This window comes from Diadema setosum, chromosome 18 (genome assembly GCF_964275005.1).
Source record: "Diadema setosum chromosome 18, eeDiaSeto1, whole genome shotgun sequence".
NCBI classification, from domain to species: Eukaryota; Metazoa; Echinodermata; class Echinoidea; order Diadematoida; family Diadematidae; genus Diadema; species Diadema setosum.
The window spans coordinates 24,547,420-24,565,043 of record NC_092702.1 but is presented as its reverse complement, the minus strand read 5'-3'; the positions used below and the strand labels follow the sequence as shown (position 1 = coordinate 24,565,043).

The window sequence follows — 17,624 nt, the reverse complement described above, 5'->3', positions numbered from 1 at the left end:
ATTTATTGGAACAATTGAGATTTCATTGTGAGTTAAAAAGTAAGATTAAGTTTTTCCTCATTATCTACTTGTGTGTAAAAGCCCCAATTAAACTATATTCTTAAGTTGTTGCGTTACTTTCTCATTTACTGACCAAATTATTTGAAAGTCTAAGTGCACTTCTATAACAAGAGTGGGCGAGGATGTCTCCCATCCACACGAGGGAGTTGTTTTTTCCCCATTTTTAACATGTTTAGTGGTGAAAATTATCGATCTGGTGGACACTTTTGGTGGATTAATATTTTGAAAATTGTAAATAAAAAGAAAACAAGCAAAACGATACGTTGGGAATTTATTCAAGATGCAAGAAAAACAAAACAGAAACAAAAACTTTAATTTTTGCTTGATTTTCTCATTGACTTAAAATAAGAAAACATCTAATACTTAAGCACAGGCCTCTGTGGGGGAGAGCTTGCAATGGGGAGGGTATCAAAGTTTTGGAAAATCTAATAAAAAGGAATAAAGAAAAAATTGTTTTTCAAGCTGTCCAGTGAGCAGGGTCTCCCCCAAAAATCAAACAAACAAACAAACAAACCACAAACAAACAAACAAAACAACAACAACAACAACAACAACAACAAACTCCTTAGTTACGAACCTGTATATTTTGATGAGGCAAATTTGTTTGAAGAAGACATAGATAAACATTCCCTTTTTTACATCGTTCACCGATCATACATAATATCATTTGAAACGGCCGTGATGTCATGGACTTCATAATTTTCTGGCCGATTGACTCATTATCATGATAAAGCCACGTCAGTGGCATTGATTCAATAACTTAAACTCCCTTGCTCTTTCCAAACTCAACATTATTGGTAGAGCTTCATAGAACTCCTTTATTATTCCGTGAAGACAGTAAAGGATATTTCCTTAAATTAATAATATCTTCTAAATTAAATCCCTCAGCTAGCCAAAACGAAAGCTGGAGACATGCTTTCATAGCAACGGCGTAAATCCATACTGAGGAGTGGGGGGGAACACACACTTTACAGGGATCGGATGCCCCACTCGTTTGCATGAAATATAAAGTGGGAGAAAAGTGGCAGCAACAACATAAAGACTTTTTGTTCTTGTTGCTTTTTTTTTTGCTTGTCAGACGACTTTCGGCGGAAAATCAGACCTTAAAAGTATGAAAACATTTCTTTTTTTGGAAATATCTGTGAGAGGGAGCGGAACGACCGAACGGGGGAAGGGTGTGTATGGGGGGGGGGGGGGGGGTATCCCTCTCCCACACGAGGAAGATTTTGCATTTTCAGACCTGAAATTCAGCGATCTGGTGCCCACTTGTGGTGAAAATTTTCTTTTCTTTTCTTTAAAAAAACAATAAGAAAATGAAATATTCACAGTATATTATTGAATGACAAAATCGTGGTATTTCAGCTCTTGCTGTGCGACATCACTGTGAAGGCCTACTAAATAATGGGGCCTATCATCGGCGTAGACAGGATTTGATCTTAGGAGGAGCGGTTATGTGAGGGAACGAATCAAGCGAGGGGGGAGGGTATCCATGGTAGGGGGGTTTCCCCCTCCTAGGGTGAAATCTCTTTGCGTTGAAAATTTTGACATTTTTCAGTCAAAAACTGCCGTTTGTAGCTATATTCTTCGCTTTGGAAATTAAGGGGGGGCACACCAGGCGCAACTGCTGTCAATCACTGGCAGCAACATCAGGAGAATGGCATAGCGATTAAATGCGAGCGAGCGAGCATGAAAATTTTAACATTTTACAGTCTAAAAACTGCCGTTTGTAGCTATACTTTTTCGCTTTGGAAATTAAGGGGGGCCGCATCAGGCGCAACTGCTGGCAATTACTGGCAGCAACTATCAGGAGAATGGCATAGCAGTTAAATGCGAGCGAGCGGGGCGAGCGAGCTTGAAAATTTTGACACTTTACAGTCCAAAGACTGCCGTTTGTGGCTGTATTTTTTCGCTTTGGAAATTATGGGGCACACCGGGCGCAACTGCCGGCAATCGGGCAGCAACATCAGAATGGCATAACGATTAAATGCGAGCGAGCGAAGCAAGTGAGCTTGAAAATTTTGATATTTTACTGTCCCACATGTCCTTTGTGGCTGTACTAGTATTTTTTCCCTTTGGAAATTAAGGGGGCGCACCGGGTGAAAACTGCTGGCAATTACTGGCAGCAACATCAGGAGAATGGCATAATGATTAAATGCTAGCGAACGAAGCGAGTGAGCTTGAAAATTTTGACATTTTCCGGTCCCAAAAACTGTCGTTTGTGGCTGTATTTTTTCGCTTTGGAAATTAAGGGGGCGCACCGCGCAAAAACTGTTGGCAATTACTGGCAGCAACATCAGGAGAATGGCATAATGATTAAATGCGAGCGAGCGAAGCGAGCGAGCTTCAAAATTTTGACATTTGACAGTCCAAAAACTGCCGTTTGTAGCTATATTTTTCGCTTTGGAAATTAAGGGGGCGCACCGGGCGAAAACTGCTGGCAGTTACTGGCAGCAACATCAGGAGAATGAAATAATAATTAAATGCGAGCGAGCGAAGCGAGCGAGCTTCAAAAATTTGACATTTTACAGTCCCCAAACTGCCTTTTGTAGCTATATTTTTCGCTTTGGAAATTAAGGGGGCGCACCTGCTCACAATCACTGGCAGCAACATCAGGAGAATGGCATAGCGATTAAATGCGAGCGAGCTTGAAAATTTTGACATTTTACAGTCTAAAAACTGCCGTTTGTAGCTATACTTTTTCGCTTTGGAAATTTAGGGGGCACACCGAGTGCAACTGCCGGCAATTACTGGCAGCAACATCAGGAGAATGGCATAGCGGTTAAATGCGAGCGAGCGGAGCGAGCTTGAAAATTTTGACATTTTACAGTCCATTAAAGACTGCCGTTTGTGGCTGTATTTTTTCGCTTTGGAAATTAAGGGGGCACACCGGGCGCAACTGCCGGCAATTACTGGCAGCAACATCAGGAGAATGGCATACTGATTAAATGCTATCGAGCGAAGCGAGTGAGCTTGAAAATTTTGACATTTTCCAGTCCTAAAGACTGTCGTTTGTAGCTATATTTTCGCTTGGGATATTAAGGGGGGCGCACCGGGTGTACCTGCTGTCAATCACTGGCAGCAACATCAGGAGAATGGCATAGAGGTTAAATGCGAGCAAGCGGAGCGAGCGAGCTTTAAAATTTTAACATTTTACACTCCAAAAACTGCCGTTTTGTAGCTATATTTTTCGCTTTTGTTTGTCCCACTTTTATTTGAGAACCACCCCCCCCCCCCATCGACGCCTCTATACATATTAGGTTGCTTTTGTTAAAGGTCCAGTATACCTTTGGGAGCAGTGATTTCAAAAATGTTCAAGATATCACATTTAATGCATATATGTAGGTCTGTTGTATCATAAAACATCCTACCATATGAAATATTTGCCATAAAACCTAAAATATAAGGAGATATCAGGATTTTTCTCAATACACCGTAACTGTATACGGTTTAGTCTGGAAACATTTTTATTATAACTATTGTTCACATTTTGTGTATTTAGCAACACTTAACATCCATTATACGGATTCAAATTTTGACAGTGGTTGTTTCTATCCCTAACTCACATTTTAGAACTATTTTAAAGCACTAATGCTTTCATCTGCAAATGGTAAATTATGCCTTTAAGTGAAAGATCTGCTGCACACTCTTTGATAAATTAGGGAATATACGTCTATGTCAAAAGTGTACAAAGTTTATCCCTTATCCTGTATAGCGGACCTTTTGCATGTTCATGATTGCAATACAACGATCTGGTGCATAGTTCTGGCGATATTTGGACAATTTTCCATTAGGAAAGTTCGAGATTTGTCCTCATCTCGGGAATTGCTTGGGGGATAAATGATTTGTCTGTCTAAACACTTCCTTTGGGGCGGGGCAAATGCCCCTTTGCCCCCCATAGATTCAACGTCCCTGATCTTCCCTTGGTATGCCCATAGATGTATCCTGACTGAGTCATCAGTCACTGTCGTTTCTCAGGAATGATTCGGGAAATGGAGGGGATTCAATAATTATGGTGATAAAGTTGTTGTTATTGTTTGTTTGTATGTTTTCGTACATATTTTGCAGATGGTCCCCAGTTACTCGCGTCATAGCATGTTTACATGTAGACCTATACTATTTGACGTTGTCAACGCCTGAGTCATACCTTACAGTGTATGTCGATGTTACTTTCTTCGCGAGCGAGCGAAGCGAGCGAGCGCTTGAGAAAATTATACATTTTCCTATAAGATAGAATACTGTTCAGCTCTGTTACCTGTCTGAAGGCCGGCGTACAAACGTCATGCAATATGCCAAAATTGATACAATCACATTTCTGCTTCCTCCATTTTTTCCCCTCAAAATTCAGGGGGGGATGATTGTACAGGCCATCCCCCCTCCTCCATTTCAGGGGGGGATATATCCCCCCCATCCCCCCCGGGATTTACGCCCATGTTTCATAGATAACAACCCCCCAAAACAAACAAACAAACAAACAAACAAACAGGGTCAGACTGGGAGTGTCCTTCTATCTGCATGCATAAGTGTCTCTTCATTATTGGAAAGAAAAAGTGAATTCAACTGTTAAAACGTTTACATGCTACCTAAAGCCATACCTAAACGCTAAATTTTCGCGGTGGTTTTATTTTCGCGAATTTCTCATGTATATGATCTCTTGATCAAAAAAATAATAATCTGTCGCTGCATGGCATGTATTTTGCGCATTCTGAAGCTGAACGCTATACTTGCAATTAGACCAATTTCTCTTTAAATCCGTGGAATAACATTCCTTTTTTGTGAGAGAATTAACATTTCAAGCCATGTTTTATCACAACAATTTGTTTGAGAAGACACAGTATCTTTTGAGCGTTTACCAGTACGATATTTTATTTTTCAGCTATGATAATAAGAAGATCACGAAATGCGAAAATGCTATCGTCCGATCAACTGCCATTCGCGGAAATATCTGAACGCGAAGATATCACCGTGTTACAGAATGCGTCTTTAAAGTCACTCTTACTCAACATGGTGGCCCTGCTTTTGTTTTATACGTGACAACATGTTTGTCATAGACTGTATTGCGTTAAATGATTCTGAACTTTTTGTGGTGTCAAGCTATTCATCACTCTTTATAATCCAACCAAATTACTTTCTCATCAACCCAATTCTGCATTGTGACGTCAACAAGTTGCATTTTCCCTCGATAGGTTGATATGTACGAACCACATCAGTTTATTAATCAATTTGGTCTTTTGACGTACAATGTGTTGCTGACGTGATGCACATACGGAATAAAGCTTGTTGCTTTAAATTAGTAATATCACAAGAGTTAGTGTTCGCCACTATTATTATTTTGTAACATGTTTTATAACGCTTTCGATCTGAAATCCCTAGCTTTCATAGGATTGTAGTGTTTGTGGGTAGTTTATGAAGGTGGACCGAAGGGCGGAGGTGAGAAATTAGGGGTATCCCCCTCCCACACGAACAGGGGTGTCGATTCTGGGACCGGCATGATATTGGGGGTGGGGCAAACATATACCATTTTGCCCCTGTAATTCCACAGATTTTGGAAAATTTCTTGTTTTTTTTAATGGAGAACTGTCATAATATTTCATCCAAAGTGTGCACCAGATTGTTGAATTTCAATTCTGAAAATGCAATTCTCCCTCGCGTGCAACGGGAGGGGGATATACCCCCTCCCGCACCCTCCCCCTTTAGGGTCCTTTCCCATAGTCTTAGTACACTTTTAGAAGTGTTCACCAGATCTGTCACTTCAATTTAAAAAAAAAAAAATGTAAAAGTTCCCTGGTGTATATAGGAGAGGATATCCCCTTTCAATTATCCCTAAGTTTCCAGTTTGATTCCCCTCCATAGATTTATCATATAGGGATTGATAATTTCCCAAATTCCATCAAAAATATGTCAACGAGATATTTTCGTGAGTGAATTCTAAAAATGTAACAGCCCCTCGTTATATGCACCGGCGTCGATCATGGAGGTCAAGGGGCAGTTGGTCCCCCCCCCCACATGAAAATATTTGGGGGAGGGGCAAACATATCATTTTGACCAAACATTCAACAAAAAGTGTGCATCACACTATTCAATCTCAATTCTAAAAATGCAAAAACTCCGTCGTGTAAGAGGGGGTTTATGGAGGTGAATTTAAACAAAAACAAAAAAAAATTAATCGATTAGAAATGTTTACTGAGTATCTTTTGAACGCAGGTACAATTTACCGTTAGAAAATGCTAACAAAAAGAAAAAACAAATAATGTCGAGTTAACAAAGGGGGGGGGAGGCGATCCCCCCTCCCTCCGAAAAAAAACCCCACAACAACAACAACAGGGGGAGGGGGAAATGCGTCCCCCCCTCAGTCCTCCCCCCCCCCCCCCCCCCGAACACGAAAAGCGACTACCGTTGTCAAATTCGTGATGAGCCTTGAAGAAGACTAGCATTTAGCATTCGTGGACCGACCACGGACGGCGAATGGGATCGTACTATCTCCGAGTGTACTGCATGTGCCTAGTAGTGGTACACTGTAATGTACAAAGCCCAACAACCCGCCTGCTAAAATGACTGTCCTAGAGCTTTTACTCCTTTTATTCGTCATTTCAGCTATTATCGTTTCGGCAGTCAGACTTTTCATCAGGGTAACGCAAAGATTTGCAGATGTGGAGAGGTACAGCATGGAAGGAAAGACAGTGCTAATCACTGGAGGAAGCAACGGTGAGTTGTCCGTTTGCCCCGCCGATACTGCCCGCTCAGCTGCTGCCTGTGAGAGGGCCGAGGGTCCACGTCCTGAGCGAAGGGAAGGAGGCCTGAGGATCGGCAAGCCTTTCATAACTTCAGCTGAATTGAAATCACAAGACACAACACTGAACTGTTCCCGAACTGTGTTGTGTAGTTGATGCAAATCACGCAGTTTACTAATAATATATTAATATATGGCGGGAATGTTAGAAAGTTGTTGTTGTTGTTGTTGTTGTTGTGTTTGTTGTTTTGTTTTGGTTTTTTTTTTTGGGGGGGGGGGGGGCGGGAGGGGGGAGCCTGACTCAACCCGGCAGCGCGGCGTGCACAGTGATCTACCCCGGCCCTCTCGTACCTGATTGCGCATGACACAGAAGTTTAAAATGCACTTACAGGAAGCCGATAGCGACTGTGCTGTTTGCACATAAAAATACCATTAGTTCTAGACGGAAGGAAATTATTGCAACGGCATGTTAAATTCTGTAAAAGTATGACGTACAAATCAGAATGTAATATAAGAAAAGGGCTTGAATATGACCCTTATTATGAGTAACCCTGGAGTGCTCCTTCACACAGTTCACGAGATAGGGCTGGTTGCAGTTGGAATATGAGGTACCATAGTATTGGAGAAGACGCAGGGATGTCAAGTTCAAAAAAAAATTCTGAGTGAGATTTTCATGACTCGGCATCTTGGCATGCGAATGTGCGCGCGAGCGAGGGTTTGGGAGGGGGGTCCCCCTCCCCCCCGTGGCCTCCCACGGTAGGGAGCTTTTTCAATTTTTAGCTCTTAAGTTAAATGGTGCGATCAGGTGCATACTTAAGTGACTATTTTTTACTTATTTTGAAAGACAAAAGGGAAATATACCTTCAATTGCAACTATCTTTTGAGCTATGCTCATCATTATAGGCCCAAGTTGCAGACTTCGCCCGATGCGTGAGAAAAATGGGTGTCATGCGTGAGATCGTGAGATGGCCCCTAAATGCTTGAGTCTCACGCAGAATGCGTGAGACTTGGTAGCTCTGAAGACGTCATGTTGGTTTGGCAGACTAGGCCTCTTTGTCATGTGGCTTGCATTTACCAAAAACATCAAAATTGAAGAGAAAGACTTCCCAGGCCCGGCCTGGAATGTTCTTGGATTGAAGACGTATGATGAGGGGGTATGTCCATTATCTGTTTGTGCAGAGTCAATTAGAAAAATTTTCCTTCAACTTTATAATCATATTGTAGTTGGAGAACAGTTGTGGGACTGCCCATCCCCCACATAATAAATAGCTGCCAACTTCTTTGTGCACTTTGATGTGTGTAGGATGTTCTGAATCGATGACACAATGTGTGGTAATCAGACCATGTGCTAAATCATGCTTTGAAGAAGGTATGGTCTTCGAAACTTGTCCTTTTTTATCTGGACAGGTATTGGCAAAGCCACCGCCAAACTTCTTGCACGGAAGAAGGCCAGAGTCATCATCGCCTGTCGTAATGTGGAAAAGGGTCGTGCTGCCGTGGACGAGATTATCGCTGCCACAGGGAACAAGGACGTCCGTGTGAAGAAGCTTGACCTGTCATCCCTCGCATCAGTGCGCTCCTTTGCAAAGGAGCTGAAAGAGGAAGAATCAGCATTGCATGTCTTAATCAACAATGCAGGCATTCTTGGTAGGATATGCTTTGTCCCATGCATGTTCTAAAATAATACCCCTAAGAGCAATATAAGAGTGTTGTATTGAAAATGCCAGTAATAGATTGCGTAAAACTCATACTGGGTTACAAATGGTGTGACGCCAAACAACGTAAAGAATTTTTTTCACATGTCCTAAATCAAGTAAATGGTAACAAAGATTCACATGCAGGTCTCTCATCTAACAGAAACTATGCAGTACTACTACTTCTATGTTACCGTAAGTTTGTTTGTTTGTTTGTTTTTATTTCTGCATTCAATCAAATACAATTTGAATACAAACTTCGAAAAGTACAAAGATAAAGAATAACAAGTGCAGTGAAATAAATTGATTTAACAGTACATGAATAGATACACATGGGTGATTGCATTGAGCAATGTAGATACACAGAAACATAAAATAAGATATACAGTATTTTTCAGTAAACAACAGAGATCATTGAATGCAGGAGACCACCATCGTAAGCGATTAAGCTTGAAATGGATGGAGGCCTCAAGTAAACAAGTAAAGTGAGAATCATTGACATAAACTTGCAGGCAATATCTGTGTTCTTGAAACTTTAAAACAAAACTAAAAAAAAACACAAAACAACACCTAGTAATCAGTAATTCAACAAGATCCCATGTGAAATGATCAGGGCATAGTTATGGGTGTATACGACAGAATTTAGGCCATGCTATCAGTGTTTGTGATTCTCAGAATGTTGTTACAAGTTAAGATAATACACAATACACACAGGTGCAACTCTGGGATTGTACACACATGCACTTACAATCAATTCCCACTCCTCATACAGTAATACGTATGCTGGGTCTGGTTGAGATAAATGGCTTTTGTCCAACATTTTTCTCAATGTTCCACTTCCAGCACCAGCCAAGAAGACGATCACAGAAGATCACTTAGAGATGACTTATGCAACGAATCACTTTGGCCCATTTTTGCTGACCAATCTCCTCCTAGGTAAATATTAAGCATATTTACAATGTAGCTTCCAGAAGAAAAGGATTCCCTCACAGTGATAGGAATGGACAATGTTGTGATTAAATCATACCATGTCCAATTTATCAATGCCATTGATGGATACAGAAACATCCAGTTCTTTCATGTTAATCTTTGGACATTCTTAATTCAGCAAGGCCCACATTTTGTGTCATGCAATGTGGAAGTTTGTTTGTGAATATGTGATTTGAACTTCAATTTCAGCTCTTTTGATCAATGCAATCTATTTCAGGGGGAGGGGAGGTGAATTAGTATGGAAGGAATGTAAAAGAATAATTTATGTACCACTGGTAGTTATAAGTGTATGTATTTGTTTGAAATATATTATTTCAGCACTTGACAAGGTTCTTTTATACTTTTAAGCTGGGTGATGATGTGTGAATTATTCTCCAGACTGATTTTTTCTTTTTTTCAAATGTAATCCAAAGTTTCAGGCATTACTAAAGTTACCTTTTCTGCCTTTAGAACTCTTACAGAAGTCTGCCCCAAGTCGCATCATCAATGTCAGCTCTGTGGTATATGCCATGGGACGCATCGAGTTTGATAATCTATGTGCTGAGAGGAGCTATAGCAGCTACTCACTGTATGGCCACACAAAGCTAGCCAACATCCTGTTTACCAGAGAGCTCAGCAAGCGTCTTGAGGGCACAGGTAACTTTCTCTGTTTCATTGCTCCATCGTCAAAAGGCCTTTCCTAGATTTTCAAGCTCTACTCTGATATTCTGAACACAGTGTTTTTACTGCAGGTTCGTCCAGTGATGAAGGTTATGCCTACAGATCTGTTTTTTTTTTTGGGGGGGGGGGAGGGGGAGTGCTGAATGGAAGTAAGGTTGACTTTATGGTATTGGTATTTGATCATGGACTGAATAATTAATCCAAATTAGTAAATCAGCAAAGCTAAATTTAAAACAGAGCAAGCTTTTTAGCACACCTGACAGTTTCACTTTATTGTTCTTCAGAAATGTGGTGTGGATGTTATTAGAGATGTGCATTCCCTATGATGAGGATTGTTGTCGTAGAATGATAAATCCATTAAAATTGCAAGAATTGATGCAGCTTCATCATATTGCAATTTATGTGCCATGCTAAGCCATACATCAATTCATACCAAAGGATTTTATGAATTTTAGCTCATCAAAATACACACTTCACTACTGGTAAATTCACTGTACTTTGGATTTTACCGGAATTTAGTGTCTTATTCTTTCATAGATATTTATACCTGATCTGAAATGGAACCACATGTTCTGATATTTCAAACAATGGTAAAACTTTATCATTCAAAAAGGAGAACAATTGTGGAAAGGCTTGATGTTATGAGCAATAGTTTTATGGTGTAAAGTAAAAATATAGTTTGTTTGCCAAAGCTACTGGGATCACTATACACATTCCTTGTAGGAGTTACTGCAAACTGCCTTCACCCTGGCACTGTGAGGACTTCACTGCTAAGCTACAGACCAGAACTCAAGCTTATATCTGTCATCTTTGGCTCTCTCTTTTGGAAGGTAAAACAAAGCTGGATATACCGTAGTGAGGCATTTTGTGGACTGTTGCATCTCGTCTAATTTCATACGAATTTGACAAATAAAAAAGATAGTTTGATGGCATAATCAGTTCAATTTATTTGTGCCCAAAACTACAGTCATGGAGTCCATGGTGTTCAGTTATGTGTCTCTGCCCAAAAGATGGCAATGTGAATTTAATTGAAATGTGTTAATTACAAGTTGAGGGGACTTTTCACATAATTACCTCATTGTGGCGTAGAATTTTATTCATAGACGACATGTACATTGTTGACACCAGAATGTCTCAGGCATCTTTCATTTCGCATCTTGCCTGCAAAGTGAGGGATTGATCACATAATTAACTTTGTATTGCTTTGCATATACACAGTTTGTCTACAGATACTCGAGCTGTATTTCTGCTCTGATACTGCAAGTCCTGTGTTCATGTAAATCCAATATCTTTGAATTTATGAAAATGTTTAAATGAAAACACATACCCCTAATGTAAGTATCAGGTTGTTGATGGTATTCCCTAACAATGTAAGATGATAAAAAATAAGAGTCTTCCTCGATAGCAGGCTTCATAGTAGGATATTTTGTGTGTTAGAACTACTACATGTATTCCCAACCATATCTTATTAAAAACTGTGCTCTGTTTGTCACTCAGCAGTGTTTCTGACCCTAACGATTAGGTATAGAGATGAGATAAGGCTCCTCACCAGCACTGTATGATTTGACGTATGACAATGTTTGTACCTTCGCCCTAATTTTCATTAGGGCCAAGGTAAGGGAGGAATTCACTAAATGTCAACATACCTTTTGGTAATACATAGCTAAGTACGTTGCAGCAAAAATGCTATGGGATGTAAAGAGTTATGACTATCATTCCTGCTCCTTGCAGGATCCGGAGGTTGGAGCTCAGACATCTCTCTACCTTGCCGTCTCGGATGATGTCAAAGACCTCTCTGGCTGTTACTTTGACAACTGTCGAGCCGTCGTACCCTCTGCCAGGGCAAGGGATGATGGGATTGCTCGCAAACTCTGGGAGACGAGTGAAAAGCTAACGGGACTGTATTGATGATGCAGAGATAAATGGGTTGGAAGCAGTGGATGCTGTCATTAGAACAGGGTGTGGTCTCCAGCCTTGTCAGAATGTCCTGTCACCTTGATGACCAGGGAGTCTGCCTCAGGTGGTGTAATCAATTGAAAGACAATTCGTGGGATATTGGACAAGCCTCATGTAATTGCCTTTCTCTTCACACAGTGGTACAATGAGAAATTGTGTACTTTGGACTGTTTGTCTCAGAGTGATAAACCACAATTCCATTTTCAAAATTGCCATGATGGACCATAAGCAGTAGCTGCCATCCTTTCCATGTTGTGCTCTGAAAATGGCATAGGTAATATTCCAGTGTTAAATCATGCTCCACATTTCAGTTTTTGATAATTCAAACTCTTGTAATAAATTATGATGTATGAAACAATGGATGAGCCTATTGTATGACTAATGTATTTGAATAGAACTACATTGTATGTATTGTTACACATGTGTGTGAACATGTTTATAAATAATTTGCTAATTTCCGGGTTTTTAGGTCCTTATCATAACATGTTTCCCATGTTATATATATATATATATATATATATATATATATATATATATATATATATATTATATATGCATATATATATATATATATATATATATATATATATATATAAGCTTTCCTCGCCAGGATAAAGCGTTTTTAGTCTAATGCCATTTTAGGTTTTTATCACATATTACATTGATACGTAGATAAACAAAGACACACATACCCATGCATAAATACAGTGAATTCTGAGACTATTACAATTATTACAATTATGATGCATCAGACACAATCGTAGTGAACTTTAATGAATTTGTTTATTTTTTAAGATTCTCGCAATTCCTAAAAAATTGGGGAAAAATGTGTGAACTTCTCGAGGCAAAAAGGCCTACCACGAACAGATGAGAAATCTTAGAAATTACAAAATACATAACATAAACAAAGTTTCCCCAACCCTCCTAAACAGTAGAGTATAGTGACTGCCCGAACATACCAAAATATACTAAACATGGAATCGAAAAGTCTATTCAGCACAAAAAATAAGCATTCTATGGTAATGACATAAAGGCAAAATTGCATGACGTCACCAATTCACAAAGGGCAAATATATAAAGCACGTTAAAAAAAAATACTCGGGAAGTTTGTAAGTCCAAATACATGTAAAAGGAACTTCTCTCGGATATGATAAAAACAAGATCAACGTTCTCATGAAGAAATTGAAATCTAAAGACAAAAAAGCTTCATGAAACAACGGAGCAACGATAAAGAAAGCAGATGCAGCTTGACTGTCTCATGGACCGGCAGGGGATGGGGAACTTTGCGCCGTGGAAAGCTGGTGTGACGTGGCGGATGTCGGTAGGTCTGTCTCGCTCTCGTCATGGCTCTCGATACGAAGTTTGTTCCAAGCGCTGTCGTAGAAGGACCGGTGAGGACACTGCTCGACCTGTTTTCATTGCAAATGGATCAGACCTGGCCTTAGAGCAATGTTGTAGAAAACCATATCTTGTGGCGACATTGCTTTCGGATTTTTTTTTTTAAATTACATGTATCTTTACGTATATTTTACGTTTATCACCAATAAAAAATAGCAACTCGATGATAATCCGTTCCTAATAAGTGATTTACGATATTAACTTCCCATATCATGATCACTTAAGAGGGACGGAAACGCAGGAAAGCTCTTTGCACAATTCCCCTACATCGCAGGAAATTTGAGAACACTGAGAAAAGAAACCTTACATTCGCCTGTCATTAGATCTGTCGATTGTAGGCTGGTGATTGTCAAAGAGACGTTAATTCCTGTTCGTCTTCAGTGACGTGTGAGCCGTTCTGCGTCTGAAGAGATCATCTAGAGAATAGCACAAACCTGATTATTCTGTTGACGTTGATTAACTGAGGACTCGTCGGTACGGGCATCGCCTGCCGACCGAACTTTCCTGGATGGCTCCAGCTGCTTTGGCATCTCCTCGTCGTGGTTGTTCGAGGCCGGCTCGGGAGTGGTTTGCGCCGTGACAGGACGGATGCATCCCGTTATCGATGTCGAGGAGTTGATTAGGGGACTAGCTTGTGAAACGCACACAGGCGTCGTGGGAAGTGGTGATTGTGTTGGTGAAGGCGACGGCTGAATCCTTCCATGTGGTGTCCTGGCGAAGAGCAGGTGTGGTGGAACTGGTGGCGGGAATGGGATTGGTTTCCCAGCCGCCAGCAACTCTCTAGCAAGGTTCTCGATGCTCTTCAGTTCTTTCAATGTGAAAGCAGGTGGCGGGGACATTGCCGAATTGGTGTGAAAAAATGCGCAGGCAATGCCACTGGGCGGTGTAATGTGTTCCTTTGGACCAGCTGGAAGGTAAGCATTCGGGTAATGGAATGAAGTAGGCACTGCTGCGTAGTTTCTCCTAGTGGAAGTTGTTACATTGCAAATGGGAGTGGATGCAAATATGTCTGCGATATCAAATCTCGAAACTTGTGAACGTCGTCTATCATGGAGACAATTCATATCGCCCATTATTGGTGTCGCGATCGCAATCTCTTTGCCTAGCTCGTTTACGGCGTCAACCAGGACTTCGACGTTTGGACTGCATTTTGCAAGTGTGCGGTCAGCGTGGTCGGTATGAGTGTGGAAAGGTTGGTCGTTCATCTGCATATAGCTGGATGTACCGTCATCCTGTAGAATGGAGTAATAATTTTGCTCAAATATTTCCTTTAGACCTTTATCGTTAAGAGCGTCAATAAGTGAATGAATTGTTATAGATCGTTTTTAATGACTCTGTCTTTCGTGAGCTTCTGAGAACAAAGTACTATTGTTGTTATTGTTGTTTTTTAATGATATCACAAAAATGATCAAACTGAATGGTTGTTGTCCAAGCCACAATCAACGGCTAATCACATAACACTGAAACAAAACGAAATACGAAGTTATTGATTAACAATCCATGTACGACTCTTCTGGTCATCAAGGGAAAAAAAGGCTTAAAAAAAAAGGTTACTGAAAATAGACATTGCCTTGGAAAGTTCCCATTGTCCATGTTGTCCTTTAAACTCTAATGTCAAATTCGAGAGTTTAAGCTAAGATTGAGTGTGATAAAGAAATTGAAACCTGAAGGAAACTAAATTAAAAGACGCCTTGTTAAGATTCTGCTTTGTAAACTGTTCTTAAACACAATATTTTGAAGAACAGAGTTTTATTTTTCAGAACACTTCTTCTTCTCATTTACTGACGAGATTATATTCCTTTCCTTCACGAACTAGGGGCTTCCAAACGAGTTGCAACTGGTCATGTCCATCATGATAGTATTAGCCATGCATGCCCAAGAACACGGTGTAATAGTCTGCGCGTTCAGACATATTTTTAGTACAGTAGATCCAAATCAGGTGCAGAAAGGAGGTCTGTGGCACATCTTACCTGAAAATAATCTTCTGTATCTTGAGTTAGTCTGTGAAGAGATATGAATTCAACAAGCGGTATATCATCATCTCACTCTTCGGAAATCCTTGACCAAGAACAAACGTATATATCATCATAAATTCCTCATATAATTTCTACTTTGTAGAAAGGCGTCATCATAAAGAAACATTGATGGAACGAGTATGTCTGAATTTAGTTAAAGCGATAGACATGATTTACAACATCCCAATAATGAACCTGACCACATTGTGTTAACACAGAGCGTCATCACAGCTGAAGTGGATGATCGCATTGTAAACCTCAGGATGAGAAATGCAAGTTGATACGTCATGCTACGTTTTCTTACGTCATAAACATGATAAAGACAAGTTTAAACCTGTACGTTAATATTCTCTCAATGCTGAAATTTTAGTTCAAGAATTACCCCTGGTCCACTAATATAGTTGTCATAACACACAGGGATAGAGACAGAGGCGCGTTCAAGCAATCGGAATTGCTTTCACTCACAAAATTCAGCGGAAACAAACCAAGCAAAGGACGGGGGAGACATAATGAGACAGACTCTGTGATACCATGATTGTTTCAATAAAGCTATTTTAACTTGAGAGCTATGTGTTTCATTGTTCATCAAACATAGACAACGTAACTCATCCTCACACTTACAGTGAGAGAAAGTGTGTGAGAGCTAGATAAATAATCTACAGTATCATGAAATTCTTACCCAGACATAACAGCACGTGCCAGAATTATTGAGTAACCAGCCAGCACTTTTGAAGGTTGATATCTTCTGCTCCTATGTTCAGCTGTGAAGTCAACACAGAAATTTGTGAGATTGTTGTGGGAAGTATAAAAAATGATACTGATGCTGACTGTTGAACAGCAAGTTCGCAGTGTAAGTTGCGAGTGCTCGCGCAACAATGACCCATTCAAATTACACGATAAAATAAAACCTCTCAGTGGAATGAAACATAAAATACATACATCTGTAATTCAAATGAAAAGGATGGGACATGTACACTGTATCCATCTACAATTCTCAAAAATGAATTTGGACTTTTGAGTTTAATTGCTCATTTCTCCCTTATCTTAGTGATAATCAATGCATCCTTGTTCCTATCACAAAATATTGTATTTCATTTTCTTTGAAATTATACCCTGTATATACTTGTTATGATTATGCCATTAGAAGAAAAGGGCATTAGTATTTCAAACTATGGGATAAGTTTTAAGCTGAAAAGTTTTAAATTGAAAACAAGTGGCAATGAAGAGTCAATAAAGAAGCATGTTCTTTTGTATAAAGTAATGTCCTTTGTTCTCAGATGGTCAGGTATGACTGCCAATATGAATGACATGAAGAACTTACAGTTCCCCATATTTCTTCCACTCGTTTCAATCAAGGCTGTTTTCAAATCTTTATCCGCTGTAATCGCAGATTTAAAGTATGATTTACAGAACAAAGAAAAAGAAAAAAAAACATGGAAATCGCATCTCAAGATGATCGTGACCATGCATAGTCCACCGTACACATTGCCACCAGCGCCATTCATCAGTGCACGTAATTGTTTAATACACTGTAGATTCAGTAGATCGCTAATAAAAAGTGAGAATTTCTTCTTAATCTAGAAAATGAGATATTTTGTTGCATTTGTTGGTCGCAAAATCACCGTATATTATGAGTAACTCCCAACATGAAAGATTGTTGACAGCAGTAGCGTTGTTTATCATCAAGACAGCGTATCTTCTTCACAAAGTATGGGTCTCTCCGCCCAGTATGATGATTTCTTCTTTTATTCGAAGCTCTTAAAAAGAGTTCATGTTCTAGAGATTCACGAAAGTGTATACGAAGTTGACCGGGAAAACCTAGATAACAGCGCAAACTTACCAGAATGTCGTCAGAAAGTCAAACGTGGCATGCATATGCCTACTATATGAAAATAAAAAAGCGATATATTAGCCACGATGAGATGATCACATCAGTGAACGAAGATTTCTGATATACAGTATTACGCCTGGCTAGTATTACACAAACACATCTGTACCAAACTACCAAGTGTGATAAGATACCCTGATACTGCATTGGAAATATTGAAGCAGATTGTACTTACTTTGTCGTCGACAACTGAACTTTGACATAGTATATCGTCGCTCAAGTTTTGTTAGAGAATT

At 39.8% G+C, this 17,624-nt stretch overlaps 2 protein-coding genes across 2 annotated transcripts; one reads left to right on the top strand and one right to left on the bottom strand.

Annotated features, from left to right (window-relative positions):
• The first annotated feature begins 6,572 nt into the window (after positions 1-6,572).
• LOC140241738 (retinol dehydrogenase 11-like) lies at positions 6,573-12,429 on the top strand. Its single transcript, XM_072321489.1, has 6 exons — positions 6,573-6,762; positions 8,195-8,434; positions 9,325-9,417; positions 9,922-10,107; positions 10,855-10,961; positions 11,863-12,429. Exons 1-6 carry the CDS (start codon positions 6,609-6,611, stop codon positions 12,037-12,039), a joined length of 957 nt encoding a protein of 318 aa, XP_072177590.1. The 5' UTR covers positions 6,573-6,608; the 3' UTR covers positions 12,040-12,429.
• A 462-nt stretch (positions 12,430-12,891) lies between these two features.
• Positions 12,892-17,579, bottom strand: LOC140241882 (uncharacterized). Its single transcript, XM_072321636.1, has 5 exons — positions 17,564-17,579; positions 16,180-16,261; positions 15,456-15,486; positions 13,920-14,717; positions 12,892-13,496 (listed from the first exon to the last, which is right to left on the bottom strand). The coding sequence occupies exons 2-5, from the start codon at positions 16,185-16,187 to the stop codon at positions 13,344-13,346; spliced, it is 990 nt and encodes a 329-aa protein (XP_072177737.1). The 5' UTR covers positions 16,188-16,261; positions 17,564-17,579; the 3' UTR covers positions 12,892-13,343.
• Between the last annotated feature and the right edge of the window lie 45 nt (positions 17,580-17,624).